This window comes from Psammomys obesus, unplaced genomic scaffold (assembly GCF_907164565.1).
Source record: "Psammomys obesus unplaced genomic scaffold, mPsaObe1.curated_primary_1811, whole genome shotgun sequence".
NCBI lineage: Eukaryota > Metazoa > Chordata > Mammalia > Rodentia > Muridae > Psammomys > Psammomys obesus.
This window is the reverse complement of record NW_026585895.1, coordinates 43,924,554-43,944,277: the sequence shown is the minus strand read 5'-3', so window position 1 is coordinate 43,944,277 and position 19,724 is coordinate 43,924,554. Positions and strand designations below refer to the sequence as shown.

At 41.1% G+C, this 19,724-nt stretch overlaps 1 protein-coding gene across 3 annotated transcripts in view; it reads right to left on the bottom strand.

Annotated features, from left to right (window-relative positions):
* Positions 1–19,724, bottom strand: part of Dennd1a (DENN domain containing 1A) — a 474,895-nt gene that overhangs the window by 204,414 nt on the left and 250,757 nt on the right. For all 3 annotated transcript variants that reach the window (XM_055599849.1, XM_055599850.1, XM_055599851.1), the window contains 2 exons: positions 19,439–19,549; positions 3,138–3,238 (listed from right to left, as the gene is read on the bottom strand). In XM_055599849.1, coding sequence (XP_055455824.1) covers positions 3,138–3,238; positions 19,439–19,549 — 212 coding nt within the window. The remainder of the gene's footprint in view (positions 1–3,137; positions 3,239–19,438; positions 19,550–19,724) is intronic.

Below are 19,724 nucleotides of genomic sequence, written 5' to 3'. Positions count from 1 at the left end.
TATCTATTTATCTATCTATTTATCTATCTATTTATCTATCTATTTATCTATCTATCTATCTATCTATCTATCTATCTATCTATCTATCTATCTATTATGTATACAATGTGTGTTTGCATGTATACCTGCATGCCAGAAGAGGGCACCAGATTTCATTTTAGATGGTTGTGAGCCACCATGTGGTTGCTGGGAATTGAATTCGTGACCTCTGGAAGAGCAGCCAGTGCTCTTAACCTCTGAGCCATTTCTCCAGCCTTCATGCCTGTCTTTAACACCCCATCCATCTGAGTGTCTTTTGATGGAGACTGACTGACATCTTGGCTTTGACTAGATGCTGCTGTGTCTGAAATACAGCACAAATATTCATCACACTGAGAACTCCATAAAGGTCCAATGTAAGCAGGAAGGCAAGCAAATCCAGTAGGGCCAGTGAACAAAAGGATAGAGAGGAAAGGCGGTATATGGAGGGCAGGAGGAAGCTGTGGTAAAGACAGAGGATATGAGAAGCAGGAAGAAGAAGGGAGAAGTGGAGGGGGCTTTTAAATGGCTATATGGTGTCAAGTCACCCTGTTGGGCAGCTGACAGTGTGTTTCAGGTTAAAACATATTTTTACACAAGTAGATGTTTGGAAATAATTTGAGAAGGCACTTTTTAGGTAAGGGCAAGAGATTTTTAGAAACAAATTCACATTCTCTAAGCTGTACAGCCAGGCAGTAATGGTCTTGAGACAAGGTCTTGGTGTTGTCCTCTTAGCTCAGCCCTGTTTTTGCTATTCCATGAGTCCTCTGAGGGAGGGAGGTCACTTCTGTACAGATGACAAATACCACCAGTGTTTTGCTCAGAGTGAGTGGGAGGAGCTACAGTGTGATTTCAAGAGCCACAGAAAGTGGAAGGGACAGGGGTGGAAAGGAACTGAGGATGTCAAAACAAATGGATGACATAGACTTGTAGATAAGCAAATAGCAGTTACAGAGCAGTAAGGGAGGTTCCTAGATGCTGTGCTAGGAACCAAAGGACATGGACAATCTGGTACCATGACACATCTGTAGGGACCAGAGCCTAATGGCTTTCACCTTCAGAAGGAGTAGTAGCTGATGAAGATAGCATGGCACTCCATGATTTCCTATGTGATACGAGACACAGAACTTGCATAAAAGTGGAGTGTCGAGGGAGCACTGGGGTCTGAAAATAACTCCTGAGGAAAGCAGGAATGCTAAATAAGGTAAATCTATTTCAAGGGCTTTGTATCTTGATCCTTCTGTTTGAAACATACAATCTCTCCTATCTGTTCCACAAAAATGGAATCCAGACCAGGAGTATCAGGAAACCATCTTTAATGAAGAACAATTTCCAAAATACAGCAAAGTGTAAAAACACATCAAACACAATGTGTGCTCAGTTCCTGATGACTGGCTCAGCAGTTAAGAGTACTGGCTGCTCTTGCAAAGGACCTCAGCTTAGCACCCATGTGGTGGCTCACAATCATCTGCAATTCTAGTCCCAGGGGATCCCACACCCTTTTCTGGCCTCTGTGGGCACTAATATATATTTAGCCAAACACTCATACACATAAAAAATAAATATTTAAAAAAAAAAAGTAGGGGCAGGTGATAGTTCACGTCTTAAATCCCAGCACTCAAGAGGTAGAGGCAGGCAGATCTCTGAATCTGAGGCCAGCCTGTTCTATAGAGCAAGTTTCAGGGCAGCCAGGGCTACACAGAGAAACCCTGTTTTGACAACCTCAACACCTACCACTGTCAAAAAGGGAAACAATCTAGTTTTTTTATAATTCATACATCTAACAGGGAACTGGCAGAAAGTAAGACTAAGAAAAACCACAAGGATCAGAAAGATTGCAATATGAAGAAATGGGCCAGTTCACTTGGCACTGTACTAACTGGAATGTATTTCCTGACCCTGAGCTATGTCTTTGTGGCTTCCTGGAAAGAGACTTGAACCTAAAACATCCAAGGCAGGGTTACAAGGTACCTTCAGACTTCTAGGACAAAAGGTGGCTACCTAACTGTACATTTTCAGAGAGGACTGAAAAAAAAAAAGCAAATATTAGGGTTGACTAGCCTCCGCCATTCTGAGTCAATGGCCGATCTCATGAAGAATCTGATCACAAGTAAGGGCTGGAGTCCCCCAAATGGAGCCTTTCTCCTGAAGTTCCAATTTCTGGCAGACACCCAGGGTCTTTTTGACGTACACACTACACTCCCTTATCAGCATCTACTGACATGGGCTGTTCTTAGACAATGTCTCTTAATATATTACACTAGAGAAAAAGTATTCAAAAGGAAAACAGATACAAGTCAGCCAAACAGATATAATTTCCAGCACATTCCCAAAGGCAGTGAGGGTGCTTCAGCGGGTATTGAGACTCCCATGAACCATCCATCCGTATATGGTGTGTTTTATCTTAAAAATTTAACTATGTCTGAACAACTTCATCTTGCAGATGAAGAAGGAGCATCTCCGGCCATTGTGTCTGACACCAAGACTTCTTTCCTTTCCTCCACTAATACATGCTCAACAGTGAATCCCTCAAAAGGCTTCAGAGAGTCAGCATCTGGGTGTGGTGACACACTGGTAATCAGTGTCAGCACTCAGGGAGCTAAGGGAAAAAGACTGCTGCAAGTTTGATGCACAATAAAATCACATCTCAAAAAAAAAAAGGAAAAAGAAAAAAGGTAAAATAAAACAAACAAACGAATAAAAAGAGGGAGGAGGAGGAGGCCAGGAAGAAGGAAAAAGAGGTGGGAAAAAATCAGAAGGCCCAAACCACAGTAAAAACCAAGTCTGGTGGGGTATGCCAGGGCATGGCTGAAACTTGGGGACTTTGTGGATTCCAGTGGGTCCTGTCACCAGTTTCCAATGTGTCTTGGTAGGAAAAAGTGCGCAATTTGTTGGTGCTTTGTCTTCTCTACAGTGAGAAGTGGTAAAAGTATTAGCTATTCTTTCAACCTTTTCAGAATGCCGTCACATAAAGCACCTTGCTGTCAGGTGCTCCAAACCCTGTGCTATTAGGACTACATTTAATTTAGTGTCATCTACAGCAGTTACAAGTCCAAGCCTTTACATTCTTGGGTCATTCCTGGGAGAGGAAGTGAAGGGCAGGTGATCAGCAGCCTTACCAGCAGTAGTCCAGCAGGTGTGGGGGCAGCACAGGGATGTACACGTGCTGCCAGTACATGGGGTAGAGCATGGCAGCAGAGCCGTGGATGCAGGCAGTCAACTGCAACAGAGAGGAGCAGAGGGTCAGGTCTCATGGCAAAGTTGAGGGAGGGTGCTGCCAAAGTTAAGGACTCAAAGTCACAGTAGAAATAACTCCCTATCGGACATGGCCACCCTAGCGCAATGCAATAGACTTTCTCTTCAAAATACATATTTTGTGTCCTGTCTCCTGATTATAAAGCTAATGTGAGGCTGGGGGTACAGCTCAGTAGTAGCGCTTGCCTAGTATGTCTGAGGTTTAGGTCTGAGGTTCAGTCCTTCAGGACTACACCAAAAAACAAAACAAAACAAAACAAAACAAAACAAAACAAAACAAACAAAAAACCAAATGAAGAAACAAAAGACTTTAAAACTTATGTACATTTAGAGTAGAAAACAGAAAATGAAGAATGTGATTTAAAAAACTGGCACTTTCTGAAGATTATTTAACATTTTAGGATATTGTACATGTAAGCATGTATAGTTTCTTTTCTAGTTAAACTAAAATAACTGTAAATATGATTTTTTTCTCCTTTTATGTTGACATTATTTGATATCATTTTCCTACATCCTTAAGTAATCTTAGGAAACACAACCTTTCATTATCTTCAGTGTATTCTTTGTATCCATTTTGCTGCTTTCCATCACGAAGCTACACAACTATATTTGTATAAGTGATTTCTAGTTGTAGATTCCAGAGCTAACTAAGGCTTCTGGATATGTTACAGTACTCATCAGGTAGAGTAAGGTAACTAAGTGCATACTTGAATAACTAATGAACGGTAGAGACTCTTCCTTGCTGGCTTCACCAGAACTAAGCGATGCAGTCAAGTTTAAACTTACTTTCATCTTACTTTTATCTTCACCCTCTGAGTAGCATGGAGGGTGACTATTTTTTGTCATGTTTCCTGACTCTATTTCTTATATAAATGGTCTGTTCCTTTCTTTGCTGACTTGAAAAGGAGTGCTAGACTCCTTTAAACTTGTTTGTAAGCAAGTGCTGAGGACTTGTAAAGGACATCATCTGATACAATGCTTTTGATAAGTTAGTTTTCATTTTCCTCAAGTCTCTGAGAAAAGAGGTTTGAATGACTATGGGGACAAGGTTTTCCTTAGTGATAAGCCCCACTCCTTGTCCAAGGAAAGACCTCCAAAATGTCTGCAAGTGTTTAACTCCTAAATCCATCTGCAATGAATGTGGGCTTTAGACTTGAGGTAAGAATTTACTTCTTCCACATAGTTGATCAATTGCTCCAGCATGGTTTGTCAGCTTATGCTTTTCCACTTCTTTCAGCAACCTGTTTCTAATTCCTTTTCTTTATTCTTAAGAGCTAGAGAAACCCAACAAGCAGTATCTGATAAAATTGAAATCTATAGGCAAAGGTAATGAAAAGCAATACAATCTCTGTAAAATTCAATATGGCAAAGGGGACAGGATGCAACCCTGGGTACCCAGCTAAGTGACAATAGCCAACAACGCGTATTTCTGCCTTTTTCCTGATTTTTTTTCTTTCTTTTTTTGGCTTCTAGGAAACCTGTCACCACAAGGCCTTTGCTTTGTTTTGGAAACTGGTAATTGGCCTTTGCTGACAGAAGGACATTTATGTGGTGAAAAGAGGGATGTGCCGGACCCAGTTAAAAGAATCCCAGAGGTTAGTATAATACAACCAGCTTTAAACTGGCTATATTACTGATGCTTCACAGTTGTGAAAGCTGTGTACTAAATCTAGGGTTATGCTATGCCCCTCACCCATTCTTCTCTCCAGACCTCATTATTTAAATCAGGTACATGTAGGGAGGAGATTCAGGGAGTGTGGAGAACTGTTTGTAGGCACTGAGGTCCAATCACCCATTCCCGTCTATTCTGTAGGTTCTCTGATGGAGGTAGCTGCCATATAGATACACATTGTCATGGCTAGTCTCTCTAGGGTTTAGAAGAATGAACATAGTTGGTGGTGTGAAATAAAGAATGAATCACTTTTACTTTGATGCTACCAGCAAGTCAGACTAGAGGGTTACAACGGCCTTGAGCACCAGCCCTTTTGCTTATCTTCAATCAGCTGGTAGGGCATTCTTGCTCATGTTCAGGCCCAATCACATCACTTCCTGCTCACAAGACTCTAGGACACAGCTGGAATGGAATGCCTGTGACAGCCACAGATAAACCCACAAGCTTTTAAGGTGCTCCATCATTTCATTAGAGATTTTCTAAGGCCAAATCTCGACAATTTGGGTAAGACACATTCAGCCATTTGATTAAGAAAACAAACAAACCAAGCAGGGAGCTGTTTGGCTCTTTTCCAAAATATGACGCCCATTTTGCACACTGTTAGAACAGTGGCTAAGCTAACTGCAATGCAGTCTCTGTATATCTACACTGACCCAGAAATAATGTACAGGGTTCTACATGGTATCACCAGCCACATATAGGAGTCTGAAGGACTATACTCATTCCCTAGAGAATATAATATTAATATAATAAAATATACAATAAGGAGTATAGTCAACAAAGGGATATGTGAATATTTAATTGAAGTGTAAGCTGAGGAAATGATTCTATCAAATATCTCACTTGGTGGGAGAATAGAAAGATCGTATGTGTAAAATTTGCCCAAAGTCATTAGTCACAATGAATATTCATCAGAAGCCAATTATCAATCCCATTTAATGACACCCCAAAAGATTTTGCCCTGTAGCAGCTGAATAGTCTAAGGCTCCACACAAAACTAGACAAATTATACAGCCAACAGCTAGTCTAGCTACAGCCAACAGCTAGTCTAGCCAGGACACAGGCTGTAAAGTAAACCGCTGGTGGGTGGTGGCGGCACTTTGGCAAATTCTGTCCTTAAAAGGTGCACAAGGTCAGCTATATCGTAGAGCTTTATACATGGCTCCAATAGTTTCCTGTCAGGCTAGGAAAAGGAGAAACAACAACATGGGTAGGACACGAACGGGGAATGCCCAATGATATAGGTGAAGGAAATCAAGAGATGCCATTCCGACTCCTTTTTTGTTCTCAGTTTAAGGTATTTCTCAGAGATAGTAGATAGAATAATGGTTAAATCATAAGATTCTAATGTTTCATCTGATTCCATAATATAGGATTAAAAATAAGACCTCATTCTAAAAGAAAAATCCCTGCAATACATTCAGCAAGCACTATATTAGGGAGGAGGCCCATGGGAAGCCTTGTTTTAGAGGTATGCTCATGTGGGTACCCAGACACACTGTCTACCGCACTTCACAGACAGGGAAACAGTCTCAGAGGTGAAATAACTTGCCCAAGGCCACATCGTGACAAAATGACAGAACTGGGACTCTAATACAGGTCCTGTCAGATGATAATGGCCCCTATTTCCACAACACATAAATTAAATTAGAAAGCATTTTTGTGTCTACCTGGTGCCATCACTGTATGGAGGATTCCAAAATGCATGAATATTGTCCCTATGAGCACTGCCTAATTATGTAAATATTCATGTACCTCAGTGCTAAGTGACCAAATATCTAGGACAGAGTACCAGTAACAGGAAGTAACCATTCTTCTTCTTCTTTTATTTAATGAGAAAAAGAACAGACAAACTTTATTAAATGCCTAAGGCATGGGAGTATTAGACTAGAAAAATAATCATTTGAAAACCACACATCTGATCACTTCCTGGGGATTAGTCAATTAGCTAAGGTGTCACAGTGACTTTAATCCTCAGGGAATTCTAGGCAAGAAGTAATGACTACTAGTTGTAGAAAGGTTTACATGCTGGCCTGGACATAACAATCAGAAAGTCTTGTTTTCTGCCATGTTTCTTCTCATGTACTTAAAAGGAAGTTATCCACTGTCTTTTTCAACTGAGCAAACTATTACCATTCCTGGGTCTTAACTTCTCCTACATGCAAAGTTAGAGGCTGACTTGCAAGATCCCTGTGCCCTTGCAGCTTTGACTCTAGAGGAACACCATCCTTTCACATGAAGGATGCCCTTCTTCTATTTCTCTTTACCTTCTGCAGCTGTACTGGCCAAGCAGAAATCAGCCCAGGTCTATTTTCACAGTCTGTTTCTCACCTTTGCTCCTGCAATGATCCCATCCCCCCAAACTCCTAAACTACTAAGTGCCACCTTTTCCTCTGCTGGAGAGCACAGCCTTTCTCTATGCCTACTCCATCTCCCCTCAACATGCGGAAGAGCTCAGAGGACGATGATGGGAGGAGACCCGGGGCATGGCTCCAGCTGCAGTTCCACAAGGACAGGGACTATATTCAAAGTGCTTCCTTATTTCCTGCGTTGCCTGACACCAGGCAGGTGCTGGGTCAAGTGTTTGAGGAACATGAGACTGCCCCGGCTTAACGTCAAGAGTAATGGTAGGCAAGGTCACCCGGCATTCCGGCAAACTGCAGTCACTTAATAGATCACCACCGGAAACTGCACATTTTTGAGAAAGTATTGAGACTCCCAGATCTAAAGGCTGGCATGGAGGATCGGATGGTTGCAGTCACTTCACACCCTTGAGCTGAGAATGTTAAACAATCAGACTGACACCTGCTTCACAGGGTTACAGGCATCTGGATTTCCCCTCTGTGCTTAAACAAAAACAAACTGATGAAATAAAGAACAGAGAAGAACTGTAGATTTGTAACTTTAAAGTCCATGAATTTCAACAAGAATCATGTATGGCTCAGAGAATGTTATGTCTTGGGGAACTTATTAGCATTCTCAGCTTGAGAACTAGTTCTTTACTTACAATCTTAGTGACTGTCAGGAAGTAAGTGATGCTGCGACTCAAACCGTGCTGTGATTTTTGCTTTTAATTATAAATTATTTTCAAGTGGGGAAATCCACTGTAGAATCAGCAAAAAGTTTTCAGGTACTCTGTGAGTAAAACTCATTGTAAAGAAAAACTCTCTTAAATTATAACTGGTTTGACTATGTTCCAACTATACTGACTATATTAGGGGTAAAGCTGGCTTTTAAAGTCAATCAGCCTTCCACTAGTTTAGACAGAAGCCTAAGCCTAATGTGTGAAGAGAAGAGCAAAGAATGTCCCTCTTAGAAGATAACACACAGTGCTCCTCTTAAGAGGATGGGAGGAGTACCCTTTCTTCAAGTAGTTTCTCTTGTAGTTGGTGGAACTCAGCTTAGCTCTCCTCTTCCATTATCTTTAGGGGAAGAAAAACCAAAGCCAAACAAATTCCAATGTGGTCATGTAGAGTCAGGTCTCTAAGAACTCCATGATCCAGTTGAGAAGCAGCTTCCTCAGGTATCTCACTCAGTTCCTTGTCTTTCCATTTTCTTTTTACAGCTACCTCCTAGCTAGAGTAATTAGAGCAAGTTATTAATCATAGTAAAACGCTTTCCTGCCAAGATTTGACACTTCAAAACATCAAAGCAAATAAAACTGCCAGAGAAAAGTGTTAGCTACCTAAGATGAGGCAAAAGCTACAGCAAGGTAAGCTACATCGGGAAGAAGCTACCACAAGAGAGGAAAGCACTTCTTTTCATCTTTAGGGTGAAAATAAAAAGGGAAGGTTGCATGATTAATAAAAAGCCATGTAAAGACAGACAGCAACTGTGTGGCTGCACCTCTATTTTATGCCTTCGATAGCCATTGCTAAACAAGAAGATGGCCTCAGGGTCCTTCTAACGTGCATTTGTCATCAGTGGATCAAAGCTGGCACTCAGAGAGAAATCAGTCGGCCACCTCATTAAGTCTGAGTAGATTTGTATCTACTTTCAAATCTCCTAATATTATAGTTTATGTTTAACTAATGGATTTATACCATTAGTTTTAATGAAGAATGATGCTTCCTTCCCACCCTGAAAGAAACCTAGTAAGCCAGGGGTGGTGGTACATACCTTCAGTCCGAGGACTCAGGAGGCAGAGCTTTTTAAATTTTATTTATTGTTTGAGGCCAGACTGGTCCACAGAATGAGTGCCAGGACAGCCAAAGCTATATAGAAAGACTGTCTTGCAAAACAAATAAACAAATGAAACTTGACATAACTAAATTGGGAGTCATGAACAGTACCAATGGGGAAAGAAAGGAGGAAGGAACTGGGTGGTGAGTTCCTAACCTTGCATGAGTAGATGAAAAGCCTCCCTTATGGAACAAATCCTAAATCCAACCATAGGAAGAGAGAGCAAACTCAGAAAGACTAAAGCCCAGACCAGCCATTGTCATGATCATCTTTACATGGGATTAATGTCTCCATTCTGCAGGTAAGGAAGTTTGCCTATAGTCACACAGCTCAGGACTGACCTAGGATATGAACCCTTGGAAGCCAGGCTCCTGAGTCTGTGCTCTCTGCTCTCATGAAGCTGCCTCTGTGCTCTGATCTGTATTAATCGGACAATTACTGAGCATCCACTATGTGTACACTCCATGCCCTCGAGCAAGTTAAAATAGACAGAGAAAGATCAAAATGCAAACAATCAACTTCAACACAAAAGCATTATGAAAGAGGTGCTATAATAGAAGTTTAAGTATGTCAGCCTACACAGAAGGAATCTCTGATTCTGCCTGGGGCGAGCATCAGACAGCAGAGACTGATGCCTCAGAGCTTTCAGAGCTGGGTGAATGAAGACTGAGAGGCTGCTTGTGTTCCTTCCTTCGGGAGGCCAGGTGAACACTGAGCCATGTCAGTACAGCAGCTCGTTGGGCCAAGCTCTGTTGAATGAGCTTGTAGATAGTGACTAAGTGACTAGTAAGATACGAGTGGAAATGCAAAACCTACACGTTGCTATGATTATTCTTGTGGTTTGAGGAATTCACCATCACCACCATCAGTCATACACACAGAGTCTGCAAAACTCTCCAGGATCTCGACCACCTTCTTTGCTTCTGAAAGTCAGGTCATACAAAGATGGCATTCAGTGTCAAGTGGCATTCATGGAATGAGCAGTGCGTGGCCAGTGCTGGGTTATGGTTTTACCTCATCTATAATCATGAACCCTTTACCACTGTTAGAGAAAACAGCAGAGAGATGTCAGAGGTCAATTTGATCATGGCCACATGGCTAGAAAATGGCTCATCGGGAGAGAGGGCATGGCAGAGACAGGCGGAATCAGAACAGAATGACCCTGACTCAAAATCTAATTTTCTGTCCTCCAACAGGACTGTCTGAGGTATCTAGCTAGGAGATTCAATACAGCCATCAAGCTAGCAGAAAAGCAACCCTGTGAATTTCTCTTTTGTTTATACAAATCTATGAGTGCATGGCCTAATCTCATAGCACACCAAAGTGACCATACCTGCCATCATCAAAACCATCAGAGGAAATTAGAAATCCTAACACAGTACATACTGCTTCCTTGTTGCTTTCCTAATGAATGTCTTTGCAATGTCTGCCAAAGTGGTCCCCATTTACAGATTTTCAAACATATTAAGAGGGGAGTGATTTATTTTTATTTATTACAGTTTATTCACTTTGTATCCCCCCTGTAGCTCCCTCCCTCCTCCCCTCCCAATCCCACCCTCCTTCCCCTTCTCCATCCATGTCCCTCCCAAGTCCATTGATAGGGGAATTCCTCCTCTCCTTCCTTCTGATCCTAGTCTATCAGGTCTCATCAGGAGTGGCTGCATTTTCTTCCCCTGTAGCTTGGTAATGCTGTCCCCCCCCCCCCCTCAGGGGGAGGTGATCAAAGAGCAGGCCAATCAGTTCATGTCAGAGACAGTCCCTGTTCCCATGTACTATGGAACCCACTTGGACACTGAGCTGCCACGGGCTACATCTGTGCAGGGGTTCTAGGTTATCTCCATGAATGGTCCTTGGTTGGAGTTTCAGTCTCAGAAAAGACCCCTGAGCCCAGATTTTTTGGTTCTGTTGCTCTCCTTGTGGAGCTCCTGTCCTCTCCAGGTCTTACTATCTCCCCCTTCTTTCATAAGATTCTCTGCACTCTGCCCAAACTTTGACTGTAAGTCTCAGCATCTGCTCTGATACCCTGCAGGGTAGAGCCTTTCAGAGGCCCTCTGTGGTAGGCTCCTGTCCTGTTCCCTGTTTTCTCCTTCTTCTGATGTCCATCCTCTTTACCTTTCTGAATGGGGATTGAGCATCTTAACCAGAGTCCTCCTTCTAGATTAGTTTCTTTAGGTGTATAGATTTTAGTATGTTTATCCTATATTATATATCTAATATCCACTTGTGAGTGAGTATATACCCTGTGTGTCTTTCTGCTTCTGGGATACCTCACTCAGGATGATCTTTTCTAGTTCCCACCATTTGCCTGCAAATTTCATGATTTCCTTGTTTTTTTTTATTGCTGAGTAATATTCCATTGTGTAGATATACCACAATTTCTGCATCCATTCCTCCATCGAGGGACATCTGGGTTGTTTCCAGTTTCTGGCTATTACAAATAAAGCTGCTACAAACATGGTTGAGCAAATACCCTTGTTGCATACTTGAGCATATTTTGGATATATGCTCAGGAGTGGTATAGCTGGATCTTGAGGAAGCATTATTCCTAATTGTCAGGGAAAGTGCCAGATTGATTTCCAAAGTGGTTGTACAAGTTTACATTCCCACCAGCAGTGGAGGAGGGTTCCCCTTTCTCCACATCCTCTCCAGCATGTGTTGTCACTTGAGTTTTTGAGCTTAGCCATTCTGATGGGTGTAAGGTAAAATCTCAGGGTCGTTTTGATTTGCATTTCCCTGATGACTAAGGACATTGAGCATTTCTTTAAGTGTTTCTCTGCCATTCGATAGAGGGAAGTGATTTTCATATTGCCCATTTACATTTCTAGGGTAAAGGTGTGATTTATGAGTCATAAATAATCTGTTACTGCTAAAACCCAAAGAACACCTAGAGCCTGGAGACATTTCAGTGGGTAAAAAGACTGTTTCATAAGCATGAGTACTTGAATTTAGATCCCTAGAACACATAAAAAAAAGGTGGGTGTGGCAGTACATGCTTGTAACCCCGAGTTGAGGGCTGGAGACAGGAGGATCCTGGAAACTCACTGGCCAGCCAACCTAGTGCAAATCACTAGCTTCAGGCTGAATGATAAACTGCCTCTAAACAAACAAACAACAACAATAGTAATAATGCAGAGAAGTGACAGAGGAAACACATCCCAATGTTAGTCTCTAGTCTCCATATATATCTTACAGGTGAGGACAACACACACACACACACACACACACACACACACACACACGACAACAATATTTAAATTTATTGTGCAAATTGCTCCTATTATTCAAATAATAAAATTTTAGGCATGTTTTAATGAAATGACTAAAAAGAACTATCATGCCTCTGGATCTATTATCACCCATGAGCCCTGAGTCACATGGTGGGTTGCCCTGGCCTTCACAGTGTTATGAGAAGCTGGATAGATTATGCTTTCTGATGCCCTTCTCTAGAGTGGCCAAGGCCACAACCAAAACTCTTAAAAAAGTTCAAAGTACTAGCCTGTCTTCTAAACAAAATATACAGTCTTCATTATACAGTTCTATGTGGAGATGAGCCAGGGCTACACAACCAACAACACCAACAAATTAATATTGCTTCTGCCAGGGAAGAAGAGTGTGCTCCATCGTACCAAATGTGGCTGCTTACCAATCAACAGGGAAAAGACAAATCCTGGGCTCTATACTAGACCTTTTGAACCAGTGTTTGGAGATGCTGTCTGTGAACCTACATTTTAGCACGTTTTCTGGGTGTTTCTAACAGCATTTGGGAATTGCTAACAATCTGAACTCTCTGTCTAGACCAAAGCAGGTGTTTGGTGTTTGTTCAAACTACAGAAGAAGTAGAGGAAGATGAAAATCAGTGAAGTTGTATCAAAGATCACCGATTCTACTGCTAACACACTGTATTATATTACACTCTCCTCAACATCAGAAGGTTCATTTTGCTCCAGTTACAGTTCAAGGTGAACAGGAGAAAACCAACTTAAACGTAATTAAATGAATACAGTTCAAAAAGCAGTTTATTATATTTGTGTTAAAGAAAACCCACATAAATAAAACATAGCAATCTTTTCTCCTACTTCCTATCAGTGGAGGTTTCTTTCATTTATTTTTAACAGTTTTTCATATTCTCTAAGCCACAATAAAATTTTGTGTAATGGAGATTAGAGAGGCTAAGCTACTTTCGAGTTTGGCTGCCGAGTCTGTATTTCATGCCACTTCATTACATTTTGTTAAGGATTTCCCTCTTCACCAAAAGGATTAGTTTGCTTCTCACTTCTTTGAATACTCTTCTTAGGTTGTCAGTGTGACTAGGTTAATCTCAACCCCATCCCCCTCTCTCAACATATAAAAGATGAACAAACAAAATGTTCCATTTATTTCATTTTTTAAATAGAACACTAAATTTAGTCTTAGACTTCACTGTTTGGGAAGTTTCCAGTTACAAGGTCTTGGCTTCCCTTGAGCACAGTTTGAAACAAAATAATGTAGTTTGTTCCTACGGCTGGAACATGCAGAGTGGAGTGTGCAGGCAAAGAGGCCCTGGCTCTCGTCCAATGTTTCAAACCTTCTTAAACTGCCACTCTCTTCTTTGCTTCAAGGGCTACAGATAAGCAAACAGGATTAGTTTGTTCTAGTGCAGAAGAATCAGGGAAGCTCTAAACATGCTGGTAAGATGCCCAGCCAGTGCTTGGGCTGACACGGCCATGGTAAGGAGGAGTTACTCCAAAAAGAAGTGAAAATTAACACAAATCTGAAAATCTGCCTCAGCTACAAACTGTCCTTTCTCAGGTCATCAGAGCAGATGGTGTGCTCAGACAATGGATTGCTGTCTGTGTGAGTGAGTGTGATGGGACAGGCAAGGTTGGGAAAGGATCCAGGACTTCTCTTGAACACTGAAACATCTACAAAGGCCAGGCTGGGGGTGCTGGCGAGAAGACACAATTATCACCTACCATTTGTCCAGGGCACTAATACAGAGGCTCTACCCGAGTCCTACAGTCTCAGAGAAAATGTGTGTTTGTCTAGCTTGGAAGAAACTGAGAAATGGTTTTATGTTAGTTTTTTTTTTTTTTTTTTTCTTTTTTTTTTCTAAGCGAGGTATCATCAGAAAAATATTAGTGTTCATAGTTACAGGATCCATACAAATAATTATGCATAATGGTTTTGGGAGCAAAAACCATTATTTAATTGAGCTTCCTTATTAAGTATTTGTTTAAACCTATCCTTTGGAGAGGCTAAATAAAATCCTTAGTAAAGTAGACATGCCTTTTTATCAATTTAACCAAAAAGTCTGGGGTTTTGAAAGTTCTTGTACCATTCCTAATTTATAAAGGGGGCAGTTAGGGCCAAGAGACAGAAAGGTGGAAGGGCAGCCCATGACCCCTGAAGCCACTGTGCTGGCTCAGGGTCCTGCCAAGGCTTTGATCAGGATAGCTGGGGAGACTGGGCTGAGGTGGAGTCTAACAATGCACTGACAGTAGTAAAGGAAGGAACCTTGGCTGAGAGAGGGAGGTGTGTATCACTGGTGCCCAGAGTGGCGCTGGGCACATGAAAGGGATGTTACTCATGAAATCTGAAGCGAAAAGCTTAGCTGTGTGCATGTGAAGGCAACACTAGGCATTTAGACCTATGGTTGGTGGAATCATGCCAAGAACGTTTCTGGGTGTACAAGTGTCATGAGAAACTCATGATAAGTGGAGAGTTACCAAGAAGGCAGTATGAGGTAGCCAGAGGAGCCTGGAACCAAAAGAAGTGGGTTTTAATTTTATCTCTTCAGCTCATCTTGGACAGAACATTTTTGGTTGCTAATATTTTTATGTGCAAAAGGAGAATAAAACCACGTTGCTCCTGGGGTTGTCACAAAAACTAAAGAGAATATGATAATCATAGATGGAATAGACATACACACATGCAAATATGCCTGGGCATATATGAGCATGAAGAAGAATTATGTTACATAGCACCTAAAAGACACAGTATATGGCTCAGAAAGGTTAACTTGAAGAAGTGGTAGTAAACCAAGAACCTGCCTTGTTTAGTACTGAGTGTGGGTCTACATAAAGGTGATTTAGACATTCATTTAGCAGATGCCATCTGTGACCTCTAGTAGTCCTGGAGCTACACAAAACCTCAAATTACTATGTAGTCTGCCCTTATTCTTCATCCAAATCAGCACTACCAGCTCAGCCAGTCACCCTATCCACCAGCTCTTATCATTTTGGCTTTTTGTAAGAGTTTTCTAATTTTCTTAATGGGGTGGATGTGCCTAACATCTTTTCTCTGTTTCTAGTGGTGGCTCCTACACAAAAGAGTGCCCAAGCAATATAACCTGGTGGCAAAGGTAAGAATTTTTAAAAGGCTGAGATTCCCTTGTATGCATAGTTCCTGGCTGTTTCTTCCTTTCTAGAAGATTCCTTCTACACAGAGTGTCATGATCTGTTTTGTGACTCTCTCTCTCTTCCTTTCTCTCTGACTAGTACATTGACCCCAAGCAAGTTTTTTTTCCACTTTCCAAAATGAACAGGCTGCTGTATAAAGTAGAAATAATTCTAAATACTTGTAGTGATCATAGTATTATAAGGTATTGTTTCTAAAATGTTTCTATCTTTGATATACTAGCTATCCACAGTATTTCCAAAAAGCAATGAGTTTAACTTGGACATGAAAATACAGAAGAAAAATGGGGTCTTTGTGTTCCAAGAAATCAGAGAACAAGATTTAGCTAAGCCTTCCCTATTTATCATTTATAAAGGAAAACAATCAATAAACATTAACTGAGCAAAGAGAACAAAAACTTACATTTGTCTTATATAGAATATCACAACGTTATTGACCAGGAGACCCTGGGATACATATTATCTGACAGTGAACTAAGCAGCATTAGGTTTGTCTCCAGACACGCAGTCTGTTTTACAGAAGTTGTTCTCTGGAGTGCTTGGTAGCCTTTATCTTTCAGATCCTCAATAGCTCTGAGGAGCACTCAGCTACATCTTATCAGGCAAACTAGAGAACATGTGGTTTGTTGAGGTACTATAGCCACATCAGGATCTTCCATCAGGGTCCTCAGGACACCTCAGGCTGAAACAGCCTTTACATCTGCCTCATCTATGGAATAAGTAAAAGCTGTGCTGGATGAAGTCAGAGGCAATAAGGGGAAGACCTCCAAATCCTGAATCTGGAGAGGACCAAAGGCTTGAACCCAACTTTTGTCTGCTCAGCTCCTTCAACCAAGTGCCTCTGGCTGGGAGCAGAACCCCATCTCCCTCAAAGAGGGTTGTTTCATCACCAATCACAGAGCCCAGTCAACTCTCTGTAAGCAAACAAAATCCCACAACCCTCCCCACAAAAAACTAAAAATAATGCATACTTGAAACCTTAGCAACAGCCCACTTCATGATTCTCCTTACCCTTAACTCAATCACACAACAAAGAATTAATCTTCTTGCTTAAATAATCACTTCTGACCTCTCATTAAAGTATTTACTGATGTATTATGAACATACACATACTGCATGGCAGACCATGTTCTAAGATGTTGCAAGTATTAACTTATTTTCATTTTACTAACATGAGGTCATCAGTGGCTCAATCAAAGCTGCATCAGTAAAATGATCAGGAGTGAGTGAAAGCAGAGGGACTAGACAGGAAACAGATTATTTTTGAGGAACTTTATTCTAAAGGGGAGAATCTGAAAAGGGTAAAGGGAAGAACAGAAATGGGATAAATGGGATGAAGTGGATGTGATCACAGAAAGTTGTCCCTTGTAAACATTTATTTATGTTTGTATGCATGCGTGAATGTGGAGGTCAAAGGGCAAATTGCAGTAGTAGGTTCTTTCCTTCCACTACTACAATGTGGGTCTCAGAAACTGAACTCAGGTTATCAGCCTTGACAGCAAATTCTTTACCTTCAGAGTTACCTCCCTGGCCCATGCTTTGTTGATAAGGCTTGGGAGTCTCTGTATCATGTTGGTGTGTACTTTGGAAAGCTCCAGCAGAAGAGGAGAAACAAAGACTGGGTAGACCTTGCTTCTGGCTAAGCTCTTGCTTCTCTACAGGAGTACTTCCTCTAAGTGGCCAGGAGGCAGAATGAGGTAGTGAGAAGTATTTTCTCAACAAGGTGTTTCTTCAGTCAGGTCATGATCCCTTCCCCACTCCTTTCCACTCTCTCATTTGCTTTCTACACCCACACTTCTTGGTTGCTACTGGGCTTTATATATAGAGTATGCTGTGATTAGGGTCTCTTTTACTCAAGGAAAGCAGCAATTTTTGTTTGATGTTGACTACTGAAATGCAACGTGAGACAAAGTCATCTGGACACACAGAATGACTGGTTATGGAGAAGATGAACACTTCACTCACAAGGGTGTGCACAGTACAGACTGCAGACTTCAGGTGTTGACAGGTGTGGTGAGGCAGCCGCACCCTCTTCTGGCTTCTACTAGATAGATATAGAATTCTGGGTTAAGAGTTTGTGACATTGCTTCACTATCTTCTCATTTCCAGAGTTGTAAAGTCTTAGCCACCATTGATTCTTAACTTTTGGTACAGGAACTACTTTGTCTCTGCCCCTTGGGCTTGGCATCTTTTTTTTTTTTTTAATTGTTTCTTTTATATTTTAAATATTCTTATATTTTTAAATTTTTTTTATTTCTTTATAACTTATTCACTTTTTATCCTGATTGTAGCCCTCCATCTTCTTTTTTTGTCAAAACTTTTTGAAATAGATCTACATATAATCAATCTTCTGGAACGTTTGCTTGAGAACTTTCATAATAAGATTATTAACTATACTTACCAAGTGAAATATTAAAATATAAATAAAAAATTGTGTTAAACATACAGCAAAAGTTCTTATTAACACAATATATGAAGAACTCACTCTAATTTATGAGAAAAACCTCAGTCTGGGCATGGTGGCCCACACTTGAATCCCAGGCTGAAGAAGGAATGCCAGCATGAGTTTGAGAGCAACCTGGGCTACTTAGTTCAAGACTAGTCTGGATTATAAAGCAAAAACCCTCTCACAAACAGACAAAAATAGGATTTGAGAGACAGCTTAGTGGGTAAAGCACTGCCATGAAAGTGCGAAGACTGGAGTTCAAATTTCCTGTTCTCACATAAAAAAGCTGGGTGGGAGCCAGGCAGTGGTGACACACTCCTTTAATCCCAGTGTTTGGGAGGCAGAGGCAGGTGGATCTCTGTGAGTTCAAGGGCAGCCAAGGCTGCACAGAGAAAACCTGTCTTGAAACACCAAAAAAAACAAAAACAAAAACAAAAAAAAAACTGGATGGGGTGGTAGCTTGCCAGTCATCTCAGAAGGCAGGAAGACAGGGAATCCCTGACTAAACAAGATGGTGGAAACATCGAGTGCCAGGTTCAACAAGAGACTGGCCCCATATATAAGGTAAAGGAAGCCACCTGGCATCATCAACCTTGGGTCTCTACATGCACACAAATGCATTGGCACCCACATGCAGACATTCACTTCCAAACACACACACACACACACACACTCAATTTCTTTAAAATCCACAAAACAACAAACCATCAAAACCCCTCAAAGGTAAATGGGAAAAGACATTAACAAAGTCCACATAGAAAATAGTTATCTCTAAACAAAGATCAAAGTTAAAACTTAATATTTAATTTTATACCTATTTTTTATTGCAAGGTTAAAATGAAGCACAAGCACACAGACAACACACACAAAGACACAGACAATTCTAGCAAAGTCTGCAGTGAAAGTGTTTCACTTGTATACAGATGACAACATTCACTGTGCACAGGCCCAGCCTTCTGGGGAAACAATCTGGCAGCCCCTGATTCTTGGTGCTTATCAAAGAATTTGACCAGAGGTCCCACTGCTTAGAATATTTATTATTTACATAGTCCCCATATACATGCGGGCTGTTCCAATCAAAGGGAACTAGCTCAAAGATATTTGCTGTAGTATCACCTACCAGAGGATTTATCTATGAACAACCTAAATGACTACCAAGAAAAGAAAACTTTAGTAAATCATGGCTACATCTCTACAATGGAATACAGTGCCAACATTTTAAAGAAATGACAAAAAATAAGCTTATGTGGAGATAGGCAGAAAACTATTTATAATTGATCACGAGACTGTAAGAATAAATGAAATGGGCTTTGACACTGTAAAGGGACATGAATAATTAATGACGATGATGTATTACCATATGAGGGGAATGTGGCTGATTCATTTTCCTAAAATTTTCTTTAATCTTGCCGATACATCTTTCAATTAAAATTAGATGACTGCAAAGCCATCTCGGGACGGTCTACTCACGGTGCTGAGCTTGCTGCAGATGATGAGGATCCGGCGCTCGTACAGCATGCTGGCATACAGATGCAACATGTTGTTCACATCCACAGCCACAAAATATTCTGTCAGATTTCTCTAGGAGAAAGAAGAAAGCAAGGCTTGTGGCTTAGTTTGTTTGTTCTTATTACGAATAGTATCTCATAAAATCATGAGAAAGAGAAAATAATCAGAAGGCATGTGCTCCTCTTCCCCTGCCCAACTCTTTCTACCTGGGAAATCATGAAATGCAAAGTTCAAAGAGGCCTTGGAG